Source organism: Leopardus geoffroyi, chromosome A2 (genome assembly GCF_018350155.1).
Source record: "Leopardus geoffroyi isolate Oge1 chromosome A2, O.geoffroyi_Oge1_pat1.0, whole genome shotgun sequence".
NCBI lineage: Eukaryota > Metazoa > Chordata > Mammalia > Carnivora > Felidae > Leopardus > Leopardus geoffroyi.
The window spans coordinates 133320415-133335438 of record NC_059331.1 but is presented as its reverse complement, the minus strand read 5'-3'; the positions used below and the strand labels follow the sequence as shown (position 1 = coordinate 133335438).

The 15024-nt window shown below is 34.5% G+C and overlaps 1 protein-coding gene across 1 annotated transcript in view; it reads right to left on the bottom strand.

Moving 5' to 3' along the window:
• FOXP2 (forkhead box P2) overlaps positions 1-15024 on the bottom strand; it is a 566087-nt gene that overhangs the window by 153163 nt on the left and 397900 nt on the right. Inside the window, exon 5 of the mRNA XM_045495376.1 lies at positions 3314-3403. Coding sequence (XP_045351332.1) covers positions 3314-3403 — 90 coding nt within the window. The remainder of the gene's footprint in view (positions 1-3313; positions 3404-15024) is intronic.

Sequence of the window (15024 nt, the reverse complement as noted above, 5' to 3'; positions counted from 1 at the left end):
AAACCAAGCCTAGGAAGTTCTAGGAGTAGATATAAATAAATATCAGAAATCAAGACAAGAGGCTGTCTTTAGCCATTATAGTGTGTTTTCTGGGGTATACAGTAAGCATGTAAAGAAGAAATATCTGGTAATGCCTAGGTTAATATCAGCTCCCATTTGCATCACAGTCTTTATATATTATTCATCAATATGTCATTAATCAATGTACCTACTGACTGGACCTATTCAATTGGTGTTTTATGGAATGAATAGAAAATGTAAATATGTTTCAAACACATATATTCAGATATCTATACATGAAGAGTGAAATTATTACTACAATCGGTACTCAAGCTTGTCAGATGTGATTTTTTTCTTTCCATTTTGTATTAGATAGGCTAATATCTAAGTCATCTGTAGCACAAAACCCTGAAAAAAATGTAAATGAAAAAGTAATAGCAGATAAATACTAGTCTGTTGGAAATAGACTCTCTACCATGTCACACTTCAAATCTGGCTACTACTTTTCAACATTTCAAAGAAATCAGTTGAGTATAACAAGACCTAATATTGTTCTTGTGACTTGAGCCATCAAAACAGATTTTTTTTTATCTCTCTCTATTTTTTTTCAAACCTTATAAAATAGTTCTCCATCAAAACTATATTTGAAAATGAAAAACACGTCCTTTCTTTTGGTCCTCTAAAAATGTGTTATGTATGATAAAGCACAAACCACCATGATCTATTATCAGCACCAAATACCTAGCCTTTATAAGTGCAGGTTTTGAAACATGTTCAATTATCTTTATTCATTTTAAGAGATAATCTACACCAACTCTATTCTGAAAGATTGGTTAAACTCTTTGTTAAGTAGAAAAAGAACTAGACTGAAAAAAAATCGTCAAAGTTTTAAAGTGTTAATTTCATATTTTATGGTTAAAAATTTTAACAAAAATATGCAACCCTTTCACATAAGTGGCTAATAGTGCAACTCACATTAAAAAGCATTTGCAGATGCAAGGATAAGCATCACCTAATATCCTCATTTGACAACATATGCAAACTAGGAAGATGCTGCTAGGTTTGTAACACAATCCCAGTAAGTTTACAGTTGCTAAACTTATCAAATTCTGTGAAATACTAAAACTTTAGGCTCACATTATATTAATCGCAGTGTATAATTTGGTGAACAGGTAAGTCTTCATTCATTACTTCTAAATTCTCATTCATAAAAACCAACTTTTCATTCCTATGGCATTTTGGCATTAGACCTGATTAAAATACAAAATAATAATAAAATGCTATAGTTTTATAATTTATACAAAGGAGATATATTAATAGGCATCATAAAACACTAAATATAAGTGACACAAGAAAAGTCTGTGGTAATGGTTAGCACTTGAAATTGTTAAAAGATATTTAAATTACTTTCAATCATCCTTTCGCAATAAAATAACAAAATTGAGGACTTCTGCCCAAAATTTTATTTATACAACATTTGGTACATGAGCAACAATTTCTTATTTTAGAGTCATTAATATTCCTACATTATATGTGTGTGCTTTCCAAGAAAAATTATGTATATTTTAGTTAAACAAAGTATCAAATCTTGCCTTCCAATACAACAAAAAAAGAAAGACAAACTAAAGCCCAACCATTCTTTCCAAAGATACCCTGGTAACCAGCAATAAAGAAGCTTCTACTGGACTTAGCTTTGGGGAGGAAGGAACAACTACTTTGTCTTTTTTATCAAGGGGCATGTTAAAATAGAATTAGGACAATATGTAGTGCTGTTCCCAAAGTTGAAACAATAAACTCCTACCTTTGGCTTATGCTGCCAGCAACTAAACCTCCCTTGCTATGCCAACAACAGTGCAAAACTCCCATTCTGAAGCTACAGTGAGGAAAATATTTCATTTGCTATCTTATGTGACTTCTATGCAGATTTTTCTCTGTCATGTAAATGTATGGAGAGGCTCCCTTGGACTAAGAGAATTTGATGGAAATACTCCAATCACTGTCATTACTTGGGGAGAGATGATGGTGAGGAAAGTGTGTCACCATAAAATAACTGATTAGTTTAAACAAAAGAATGTGACATTTATTTTTTTTTTTAAAAAGTTAAAATGAATCTTAAACTCAGGCTGATTCACTACAACTTTTGCAATCATGGCAGACATTTGAACTTTACACGGTTGGAACACAACCCCTCTCCACAAGTCCTCCTTCTTCCCACCCACCTCCCACGAAAGGGCTGGTTCCCAACAACATATATTCTGATCTCAAATTTGTTTAGGGACCAAAAATTTAATCCAGTTTTTAGGGAATAAGTAGTTTCTGGATTGTGTAGATAAGTAGCCTGTAATTCTCTGTCATTCAGAAGGCCATCATGTAAGATTTAATTACTAGCATCTGGGAATACACCTGAAAATGAAAATAGACAGCTAGGCCATTAAAAAACAAAAAACAAAAAACAAAAAACAAGATTGTTTTGTTAAAATAAAGGAACAAGAAGGATGCTTACTTTTTTTTTAAACTAAGCTTACCTTATTAGGCTTACATATAACACAGGATTCAGGAAAAACCATTGCTTATCTTTCAACAGAGCTGATAAACATTTTGAAAGATGTTTTATGTAACTCCAGATTCTACCTTCCAAACATTAAAAAAAAACACCCTAAAAATGCTTCTTCTCCCCAAACAATGGCCTATATACCCTGGGTAAGACTATATGAAACAGTGGTTATATTACATAAGAAAAAGTTACTTTAAAGGACATACATATACTATCAGTTGCACAGGACAAACATAGTGAATAAGGACAACAAACTCCAGAATGTGTTTTTATAACTGTAGCAACAGCAATAACTCCTTGGCAAACTCAAACAGTTTTTCTGGCAACCTTGGAGGTTTTCTGCATTTGTCACTTGGATACAACTGCGGAGGTTGTCTAAGACTGCTTTGTCTCTTTCCACACCATCTTACTATGGCTTTGCTTTTGGAGAAGAAATTTCACATTTTATTTTAACTTGTGAATAAAATTCTGTTAAAATCCCACAAGGGAGTTTTATACAAAACTTCTTATGCCTACGTATACCAAATGTGGTTTCTATACAATTTTTGCAATAAGTGGCCTTGTACACTTTTGAAATCTATGGAAATAGAAAATATTTTTCTCTTTCCAAAAAGTAAAATGGGCTCTCTTTTTGAATTAAAATTATCAACACATGCAAATGTAATAATTTTCTGAATGTATACAACTGGGTCTGCACATTTGTTATCATTATGAACATCTTTTAAAATAAGATCTCAAGGACAAGAATGCTTTACTAACCTGCAGTGGTCTCTGTTTATCACTGCTCTTAGGAGATTTCAATCCACTTGTTTGCTGCTGTAAGAGAAGTTGTCTAGCTGCTTGGAGAGCCTAAAAGTAAAAAAGGGAGCAATATCTAAATACTTTATTGAATGGTAAATTGATTATCAATAATTGGCTATTCCTTGGTTAATAGTAAAAGGCTTCAATGTATGACAGCTCCTTTCCCATCCTCCCTTCTAGAGAGAATTATTAAATATCTTCTAATGTGAAACAAAAATTCCATATACAACACATACACAACTTTACTTAAAGTCATGGAGATACATGGAATCCTGCAGGAAATAAAGTTAATTTGTTTAAAGTGCTTAAAGAGGAAAAAATCATAAACTGCATCAATAACCTCATTTCCACAAGGAACTTGTCTTTGAGTGTTCAACTAAAATGCCCACTCCCTTTTAAATTATCATTCAATTTGCATTTTCATATTACAATTTTGAAGCAAAAGCAGTAGACTTCAAGTGTTACCGGAAGCTGTAATTAAATTTGACAAATCAACATCAGATTATCTTGAAAGTGAATTAATAAGGATTTTCACCAAAGATTAAAAACACTTTTTTTGTACTTACAATTCAAGGGGAAACCTCTCCTTTGACAAAATAAAGTGCAGTTTTAATGCCAAATAAAATTGAGTGGTTTTCATTTGCATTCTTAGCAAAATCAGAGAACAAAGAAATTACCACTCAACCAATCAGGTTTGTTTCTATGTGTGACAGAATACCAATCAAAATAGAAGATGTTTTCATTTATTTTTATGTTTTTTTCTCCCATTCAGGAAAACAAAACTTAACATAAGAAATTAAGCATTTCATTTACAGGAGGAGGACAGTTTGGTGAGTACACTATATAAACTTATATAAAAACGAATGTCATGAAAAAATACATATTGAGATGCTTTTAGGGTAGCAGTATAAATTAAGGGAAAAAAAACTTTTTAAGAGCCTCTACTTTGCAAACTCATTTTTTCTCTCAATAACTGAGTTTAATGAACACTAATGATGAAATTTCTCAACACATAAAACTACAATAAATCATTGCCCTACTCTGTTCTTCATTGTTTTAGAATACAAGGTAAATTTTTCATGATGGGAGAATATCTTAGATCAATATTCTACTATCATAATTGAGATTCTAAGCTGATAAAAAGTACAATTTTGATTGGAATCAATGATCTGGTTTTTAAGAGAGTTTCTAGTATCCATGACAACAGTTGCTTTGACAAGATGTGCATATGGCATTACACTGCCAGCTGGTGTGAACAATGTTTGAACTACTGCATTGAGATGCTGAGCAAACAGAAAAAGTTGCCACGTCTTAACCCTCGGGGAAGGCAGTCATCCCCTGATCAATTATGAAAAGACAGAGAGAGGGCTGCTACAGTCTGGCTCCAAGCAAGTTTTCTGAGAAGGCAGGCAGACATAGAAACCAAAGTAAACAAACTGAAGGCACTATAGCACCCTCCCCTAACAACGCTGATTTGTCTTCCCGGAGCAGGATCTGGCATAGTTTGTAAAGCACACTTTTTACATTTGGAGACACACTCACTCAGAGCAGCAATCTTTTGTTTTTTCAATTTTTCAAGTAATTACTACCTCGATGTTTCTAAGGATGGCACATTCCAGGGAACTCAGGCAATTTCATGTGAAGTGAAGTTTGACAAATAAAAGACCAAGTAAAAAAGTCCCCAAATACTTTATCACAAAACTTAGTTTAAAAGATTTCATTTAACATTCTAAATGGTACAGCTTCACTTTTTAAATCACAATTTATAAAATAACTCCAAATGATATTGTGCAAGTGAAAATTACCATAGTGTTACTTAGGCTGTGTCTATGTGAAACTCTCAAGAAAAGAAAAAAAAAAAAATCCATCAACTATTTTTGCCTTTGTTGCCACAGTCCACACAAATTTTGCCTCATCTTTTTCATATAACTGTTTTTTCCCCTTTTGTGTACACACAGACTTATTGAGTTTATATTTAATTCTGTAGCCATTTATTATTCTTAAAGGATTCTGATGAACATAGTTGTGAATCTTGGAATCATGGACGGCTGGAACTAAAAGCAATCATAGAAATCATGTACGCTGATGCCCTCAGTTTAACAAGTGAGAAAATGAGGCCTAGAGTAATCAAGTGTTTTGTTCAAGGTCTCCCACTTCCAGGCCAGAGTGCATTCCAGTGTGCCATGTTGTCTCTCTCTGTTCCATCAAAGAAACCATTAGATGGCAATGAGTAAAGCTGGAGTAAAGGAGCACATATGGCGCCATAATGAGTGATTTTTACTTATAAAGAGAGCATATTCATTTATCCAAACCTAAAAGAAAAACTACAATATAATCTTTTTACATTTGAATTTGTAAATGTTTGAATGGAACAACTACCACGGAACACAGATTGTTTTTATCGCTGAGTGTTCCTGGCATCCTTGACTTGGATATCCTCGACCAATACCTGGTGGAACTCTAAACTCTTGGAACCCTCTGATCATTTGACCAGTTATTACAAATAAACTGAACAATTCTAGAGCTGGACATAAGTCTTACACATTGTTTAGCTTAGCTTTCACAATTTCCAGACAAGTGACTGAAGCACCAACATGACAATAACTTGATTAAAGTCACAAAGCAGTAGCATCGTTTGGTCAAAAGTTCAGACTTGAACTTCTAAGCTGTCTTCCAAGCTTAGGGCCCTATTCATGTCACCATCCTGCATGATCCTCATTCAGCTCAACCCACACAAGAAACCCAATGGAATATGCAACACCCAGTGGCTATAGAAAGACACTAGAAAATTAGATTTATTGAAATTACAGCACATGAAAATTCCCTGGACAAAAGCATACGTGTACATGTGCATGTTTTTACAGGAGTAATAGTAATAGTAGAATACCACAGACAGCTGGCTAAACTTTTAAAGTACCTTGGTTTCCATGCACATTGAGAGTTATCTTTAAAATAGTCCAGGATCGGGGGTGCCTGGGTGGCTGAGTTGGTTAAGCGTCTGACTTTGCCTTAGGTCATGATCTCATGGCTCATGGGTTCAAGCCCCGCGTCGGCTCTGTGCTGACAGAGCCTGCTTGGAGTCTGCTTCCAATTCTGTGTCTCCCTCTCTCTCTGCCCCTCCCCTACTTGTGCTCTGTCTCTCTCTCTCTCTCAAAAATAAATGTTAAAAAAAAGTTTTCTTTTTAATAGTCCAGGATCATCTTTCAGTACAAATTCTTATGAAAAAGAGCCCCTCTCCCCTCCTCTCTAAAATAAAAAAAAATAAATTAATTAAAAAAAAACATTTGCCTATTCCAACATTCTTTTAGTAGCAGTAGAGACTGCCGTAGCAAACATAAAAGTCAGGAGAACAAAAAATAACTAAGATATCAGGAATGATTTAAAACTTATCCTAAGCAGGCATCTCTGGCAGTTTGCATTCTAACTGCAGGCATCACATGACATTTTTATTCCCAGCATTCTGGATATCATTTTAGGACTGAATTTTAATAAACAATTGCTCACAGATATTTAGTTCATCTTAGTAATTTATTTTGTAGCTACCCAAAAGATGAAAGATTATGAGATAAAATACTTTCATCAATATAAGGTGTTAGGTGTCAAATTACATAAAATATTAATTTGAAAATCACTTGTCCACTTCAATTGGTAAATAGAAAAGATAAATTCCAGGGCCATTCATTAAGTTCTATGAGCTATTTAGGATTTATATGATCACCCTCTGCTCTGCAAAAAAAAAAAAAAAAAAAAAAAAAAAAAATTAGAGCAAAGACAAAAGATGTTTACAGAATCTCCTTTAATAATGACTGAGTGTGAGTCTAGTGAACAATAAGAAAGAGGTTTCTAAGACAGCCAAACCATATCTAGTTTCCAAAAACACATTTGTTTTGAATTAATAGTGCACTTTACTTAATGAAGTTATCTAATTTTAGTAAAGTGAAAGAAAATTAAGATAGGACATTTTAAAAATTGGAATCAGATTAAATTAAAATATTTTGAAAAATGAATAAAAAATTTTACAACAGATTAAAGATATATTTTTGTTAGGCTGCAGAGGTGTGGGAATGCACAAGTTTTTTAGAATTCAGTGCATCTGACTCCACAACACGTATTACATTGTATGTTAACTAAATGGAATTTAAATAAAAACTTAAAAAAAATACTTACTGAAAACAGCACTCCTAATAGTTACTGTTTAATTTCAAATAAACTAAAATTCTGTAAGAAAAACACAAGTTCAAGTTATCACCCCTCCACAACAGTAGTAATTTTATGCTACCTATGAATCTCATATATGGATTTATGAGTATACCTTTAATGAGTAGGTCGTTATGAGAATTAAGAGTAAAAAAGCTTTATAACCTGTCAGATCAATATCTTGAAAAACCCTGAAAACGTTCACGAGGAGTAAAATTGTTTGAGAATAGCTCAGAAACACCCAGTGAAACCAAAAATGTTGAGCATTCTAAGGTTAATAAATAACTTCTTTTTTTCAAAGTAAATATATGTATATTTTGGGAGAAAACAGACATCACTCATATCTCTCCCTATAAAAATAGGAATGCTTAACCTATCAGCCTGTTGCATTTGAGACATTAAAATGAAAAATGGCATCTACACCCATTAATATCTTCAATGTATAAACAGCACAGCATGACACATTCTTGAGAGCTGAAGGCTACAAAATCTCTCTGAAACATAAATAACAAAGCACTCAGAAGCATATTTGATGTTGATATTCATCTCTGAGAAAAACACTGCTGCCTAGGCTTCTTATGAAAATAGATGCAGCCCAAATGGATCTCCTGTAATTGGTTTCAGATAGCGAGGTCAGAAGAAATATGATACAAGAAACGATTATGTGGAACAGGCAAAACAAGAATGTTTACACAGGCACTCCCTAGTTATACTGACAAGGGGTGTATACTTTGCAGATAACCAGAACCAAAAAAAAAAAAAAAAAAAAAAAAAAAAAAAATGCCAGCAGGACATTCAAAATTTTGCTCCTCATACTCACATGCTTTAACCTTTAACATATGACGTCTTTAACATGTTACTTTGAAAACTGAACGTGAAATAAGTTTTCAAACAGAATTTCATTGTCTAATTATTTTCACAAGTGTGGTTGATAAAAAGCATATTCGGAGCTTCCACAAAGGATGTGAATTCCTATTCTGTTTGGCCTTTCCTCGCATTATGTTCTCACTAAAGGGAATATACTGATAAATGTAATCTGAAGTCTTGTAATGCTATTTAATAGAAGAAAATTAATCATCTAATTGTCATATCCTATTTTCAAACAGCAATCTATCAGAGTGAAATTATGCATCTGTAGCTATTGACCTCTCATTTTATCATGGATGATACATAATTAGACTAAGTTTGTTGGGAAAAAAGAGCTAATTACCAAAAAATATTTTAAAAATAATTGTTATTTTTATTTTACAGTATACTTCACATAAAGTTAAAAAAATAAATGTGTAGGTATATGGTGTTCATAGTGTGGACTACTATGGAAGTTAAAGTGAGAAGCTAAGATCATTTATTTCATGGTAGTATAATAAGAGTGAATTATTAATAATAAAGCATCCTGTTTACTAATCTAATGTCAGGCTGTCTGGGCTCGGTATTCATGATGTAGATCCAAAGGAAAGAAAATTGAGGCACGGGATGTGTGATGGCCTAGATTCTCAAGTCACCCTCACATGACTTCTAAGGAAGTCCTCAAGGTTCAGATCCAAACCCAATATTCAGTATCTTCCAATATGGCTCCAAATCCCAGATAAGCTCAGAAACCTTTCCATAAAATAAGCCTGTGAATTCACGGCAAGATATGGCTAAGACAGGCTTTTGTTGTTGTTGCTGTTTTTTCAGGCCTAGCATCATATACTCAGTTCAATGGGATGAACAGGTTCTCTTCCTTAGAGCTGGCATTCCAGAGGCTACAGTAAATGATACTAAGTAGCCTGTTATTCAGATTCCTATTTTATTTATTATTTAGTTGCTAATGATAATGAATTGCTAATGGAACACATAAAGAACATTAATATAATCTACAGCAATGTTAAATAAAATTCCTGTTCACATATTAAGGAATTCCATCCAACTGCAAAACTCCCAAGTATGAAAGGTAAAGATGAATTGGAACTAATTTTATTAAAATTGTTAAAATTAATATTTTTACAGTATCTCTTTATTATGGTACATGTTCCAGGAACTGCAATGGTTTATGCACATTCAGTTATTTCTCTTCTACTATGAAATATTTTATTATTTTTTCAAACATTCTTCAGATTTACTTTTTATTTCTCACATACTTACAACACTTTGGTTGCTTTAATTTTTTTTAATGTTTATTTATTTTTGAGAGAGACACAGCACAAGTGGGGGAGGGGCAGAGAGAGGGGGAGACACAGAGCCCAAAGCGGGCTCTAGGCTCTGAGCTGTCAGCACAGAGCCTGACACGGGGCTAGAACTTGTGAATCGCAAGATCATGACCTGAGCTGAAATGAAGTCAGATGCTTAACTAACTGAGCCACCCAGGTGCCCCTGTTTTGTTTTGTTTTTTCTCAATATGAGGCCCATACCATCTTTAGTTTGGACATGGACTCAAGACTTATTACTGCCACATTTTTATAATTTCAACTTGCATACTAGATATTAACTGAAAATACATGCTACTAAATTATAGTATATCTGAAAATAAACTATTATTTGAATCTTGTATTCTAGACTTCCTCTGTAATTTAATAATAAAACTACAAAAGAGGTAGAATTTGGGAAAATATTTGTAAGAATAAAATCCATCAAAAATTACTTGTCATTATAAATTTTTTTTTGCAAGTATGCTCCATGTATCAAGCAAAGCACTAAGCACTGCACACTTCTGGAGGTGGGGGGTGGGTGATGTGACATTGTTTTTACTTTCAAAGAGCTTCGTGTCTAACAAGAAGCATTTGGTTTCAAGTCAAAAGGTCATCAAAAATGTTTTTAAAACAATGCAGGGGTTCATATGTTGAAGAGATCATCTTCAGTTAGGGAGCTCAGATACCTTTTTATGGGGATACAAAATTGGGGTGAACTTATGTGAAAAATAGTTCATCTTGCAAGGATGACAGAACATGGCCACACCAAGTAGAGGCAAAGAATATGTGGGATCACACACAGTGAAAAGAAGATAAGTAATCTTGGATAAAGTACGTTCTTAGTTTCGCAACTAGTTCAACATCATGGGAAGGTTGGTTGGAGCTAATTAATGAATGTAACTAAACAATCAGTGGTTAAAATAATCTTGATATTATTTAGCAGGTAATGGCAAATGTTGCTGAATTGCAAATGATGAGCTAAGCCTGGCTCAGAACAATATTGAGGTCATGTTGCAAAGGGCAGATGAGAAGTGAGGAGATGAGAAGTGGAGGCAAGATAAAGGTATGAGGGAGAAAGACCAGTTAAAGAGATATGTGTGACTTTCCAAATACAAGATAATAAGAACTAATTTAATTAAACATGAGAATCACAAGAAGTACTGTCAAAGTAAAAGTGCAGGACTTAGTAACTGGGCATGGAGTAAAGGCTTCTGGGAAGGAGTAAACGATGACTTCAAAATTTTAAGTCCAGGGTAACTGGGAGAATAGCTATTCCACTCTTGGAAAGGGGGAAATCAGATTACAAAAACACAGGCTTTGGAGAGATTATGCTGTTTACCTGATGGCAGAATAATCAGAAGATTTTAGGATATATCAATACAGAGCTCTAGGTTCAGAGTGACCAGGCTGAAAACAGATTCCCCAAAGCAAGAGATTAGATAGCATTTAGAATAAAGGGAGAAATCAGATTGCTAGTAAACAGTAAAGAGGGGGGAAGACCCAATCTTAAGGAATATTTGCATTTTGTTTATAGATGAGATAGTGAAAAAGAAAGACAATGAGTGTTGAGGAGTGTACAGAAGTCAAAAAGACTTCTGGAAAATGCTGAACATAGAATAACCATATGACTCACTAATTCCACTGCTATATATATTCCCAAGAAAAATGAAGACGTATGTCCACACAAATAGTTGAACATGGATTTTCACAGCAGTGTTACTGCTAATAACCAAAAGGTAGAAACAACCCAAATGTCCATCAACTGATGAATGGATAAACAAAATGTGGTCTATCCATATAATGGAATATGACTCAGCCATAATAGGGAATGAAGTATTGATACATTCTATAATGTGGGTGAACCCTGAAAATAGGCTAAGTGAAAGAACACAGCCACAAAGGCCACATATTATATGATTCATTTATATGAAATGTTCAGAATAGGCAAAACTGTAGAGACAATGTTGATTTGTGGTTGCCAGGGGCTGGAAGGAGGGGATAATACACAGTGACTGCTAATGAGTATAGGGTTTCTTTTTAGGAGCGGGGAGAAAATATTCTGGAATTAGACAGTGGTGATGGTTGCACAAACTTGTGAATATACCAATATCTACTGAGATGTATCATTAAAAACGATAAATTTTATGGTATGTAAATTACATCCCATTAAAAATGTTATATAGTTTTAAATAAAAGATTTGTGATGTTAATTATATCGCAGCAAAGCTGGGAAAAATAGAGAATAGGGGGAAAAAAGGAATTGTAGAGGGAGAAGATGAATGGGTTCTCATATGCCAAAAACTCAAAGAGGCTAAGGATTAATGAAAGTTCTTGTTGATTTGATAATTTGCATGGGACCTATCAGAGAGCAGTTCCCATTGAGCATTGAAGTAGAAATTAGATTGCAGAGAATTATAGGGGAAAACCATGGCTACAAGTGCAAACAATTCTTTTGATAGTTCTGCAAGGACCAAAATAAAAAAGAACTATAGTTTGAGAGGTTGTGTGTGTTTGTTGTTTGTCTTAAAGACAGTTTGCTAATAAGCTAACGGGAAGAAACAGACGCTGTAGTAAGGAGAAAGGAGGAAGTCACTGGAGGGGATGTGAAGAGGCCTAAATCAAGGAGCGGGAGCAGGTGACAGCCTCGTGGGGAGAAGAAATACATCATCCTCAGAGACAATTTGAAGGCAAGGGAGGACAGGTGACTTTGCCAGGCAGAGGTAGGAAGAGGAAAGAGTTCACACTGAATAGTCTCAATTAATTCAGACAATAAGGAATTGACTGAGAATGAGAGAAAGATTGGAACTGCTGAGGAAACAAAACTGAGAAAGCTTTACTCTCATTGTTCTGAGAAATACAGCTAGTAGAGTAAAAACTGGCATTTAAAATGTTGGAGTATGAAATGTACTTCCGCAGACACTGATGACATACAGATATATGGAGGTCTTCTGAAATGTTGCCTCCATAACTAAATAAAGAACTACTTACTTTCCCACTGCTCTAATTTGGGATCATCACTACTCAGAGTCTTTTTATACTTTTAACCTGGCCAAGGGGCCTGGCATCTCCAATTATATCAGGTATAAGCGAAAGAGTCACTTACAATATATGCTATGTTGTTCTGCATTCTGAGGACTGGTTGTCTTTAGTTTTGAAAAGACAGCAAAATAAAATATGTCTGTGACACTGCTACTATTGGCATAGCTGACTTTTCAAAAGCTCCTCTTTGTAACTAGAAGAGAAAATATGATGTAATGGTATCGACTAGATTTCAGAAGATATTCTTTCGCCTTTTATTAGTTGATGAACTTGGACTACTTGATCACAGTGAGCATTAATTTTCTTGTCCATTAAGTGCTATTAATATTTACCTGATTTGTGAAATCAGAGAAGAAAATGTATTTGGAAGTATTTTAAAAGCTAAAGTATAAAGTAATATTATTTCAAGTGAAACTTTTGAACTTATATAATTCCTACAGTGGATATCAGTTCTTCTATGTGTAAGCACGTAGGTTAGGTTCCATGCAGTGGAGACTGACGACTGATTTTTAGCTTTATAAAGACTGCTAAACAGGTATGTGCATTTAAACTATCCAGGCCTGGCATATGGTAATTCCTGAAAATTTACCTCAATATTTATTGACTTCTCTGCAATCTATTCAGTAGAAAAATGTCCCATCGGGTAGGAAAAATATCTGAACAGCTTCGTGTCCTATCATATTTTGCAAAGTTGTATTTTAATCTCTGCTGAGTCTGAAATGGTTTATAACTTTACAAATATACTGGTGAGCTACACCCCTGTCTTCTCGCAGACCCACATCACCACCGCTATGGGATCACCTGCCCTCAGGGATCTTTTAATATGGTAGAGGAAAGATGAAAAATATATTCAATATAACCACCCCGCAATGCACAAATGTGCTGCATGCCATTAAGAGGTACAGAAAGTGGCTGTGGGGATTCAGCAAAGACAAAAAGGAAGAAAAAAAGGAGAATTAATGCTCGGTAAGTGCTCATTATATGCCAGCTATCATTCTAAATCCTCGCACATGCTATCTCATTTCATCCTGGAGACACCCTCCTTTATTATAGAAGTGTAAACTGAAGCTCAGAGTAGGTAGGTTATATGTTCAAGCTGTTTCACATATCCTTGAAGTGGCGTAAGAGATCTGAACAACTATCTGGCTTACTTTGAAGCTAATGCCCTTTCCACAAGGAGTGGTAAGGAAGAGTAGATCATTAAAGAGACTTTTATTTGATAAAAAAAAAAAAGGCAAAAACTGGGCATAAAGAGAACAAAATACATTCTGAGTCATTAACAACGTCGCTAGCTGTGTCAACTAGAACAAGCGTAAAGAATTCTAAGATCCTATTCATGTTTTCTTTTTCCTTACTTATCATGAGAACTAGACAAACAAGCTTATATACTAAAGGCAATCCACTATCCTAAAAAGACAGTGTCTTTGAAGTTATTAGACACTTATTTTATGATGGTGGTTACAAACAAAAACCCAATATTAAAGATGAAAATATTTTGATATTCATCTTTTGTCACAACCAGGCACAAAACAATAGCATCTGCTAATAGGCATTAAATAATATGTACCACGTTCTGATAGATTTAGAAGTAGGGTTGTCAGATAAAATAGAGGGTGCCCAGTTTAATTTGAAACTATTTGTATTTTTACTTGCTATGTTTGGCAATCCCAGTCACAAAAGTATTTCAGAATATGTTGCCAAGATACAGGGATTTATTTATATTGAGTTTTTCATTTAAAAGTGAATTCTATTTATTTCATCAGTGGAAATCTTTCTTTAGTCCTAATGAATAATGACACCATCTATAGCCATATTCTACAGGTGAGTCAGGGGAGTGACTTGGGGGCTTGGGCTGCTTTCCTGTGGGAAGAAAAGCTTATGTGGCTACAAAGGCATAGCTTAAGGGTGGGGTGGACCACTCCAAAGGAAAAGTAAGTGCACTAGTTTTTGGAAAAGCCACACCAAAAAAAGCAGAGGTAAAGTTTGTTAGAGTTCATATTCTAGCTTCCTGCAATTGACACAGAGATGAGAAAAATGCAAAACTCTTGGCTCTCTATTCACCCTCCCCTCAGCAAGGATGAGGATTGGTAGCCAGGAACCCTGAGGCAAAGATTATGACCCTGCGTGGCACCAAGGGGAGGCAATGCTACAGGAGATCTAAAGGAAAGAGCCTTGAGGCAGAGAGCCTCTGCCTACCTAACCCAGAAGCTAACTAAGCCAGTCCCAGAGGAGGAAGAGATAGTGAGTGCAAAACCATTTAGGAAG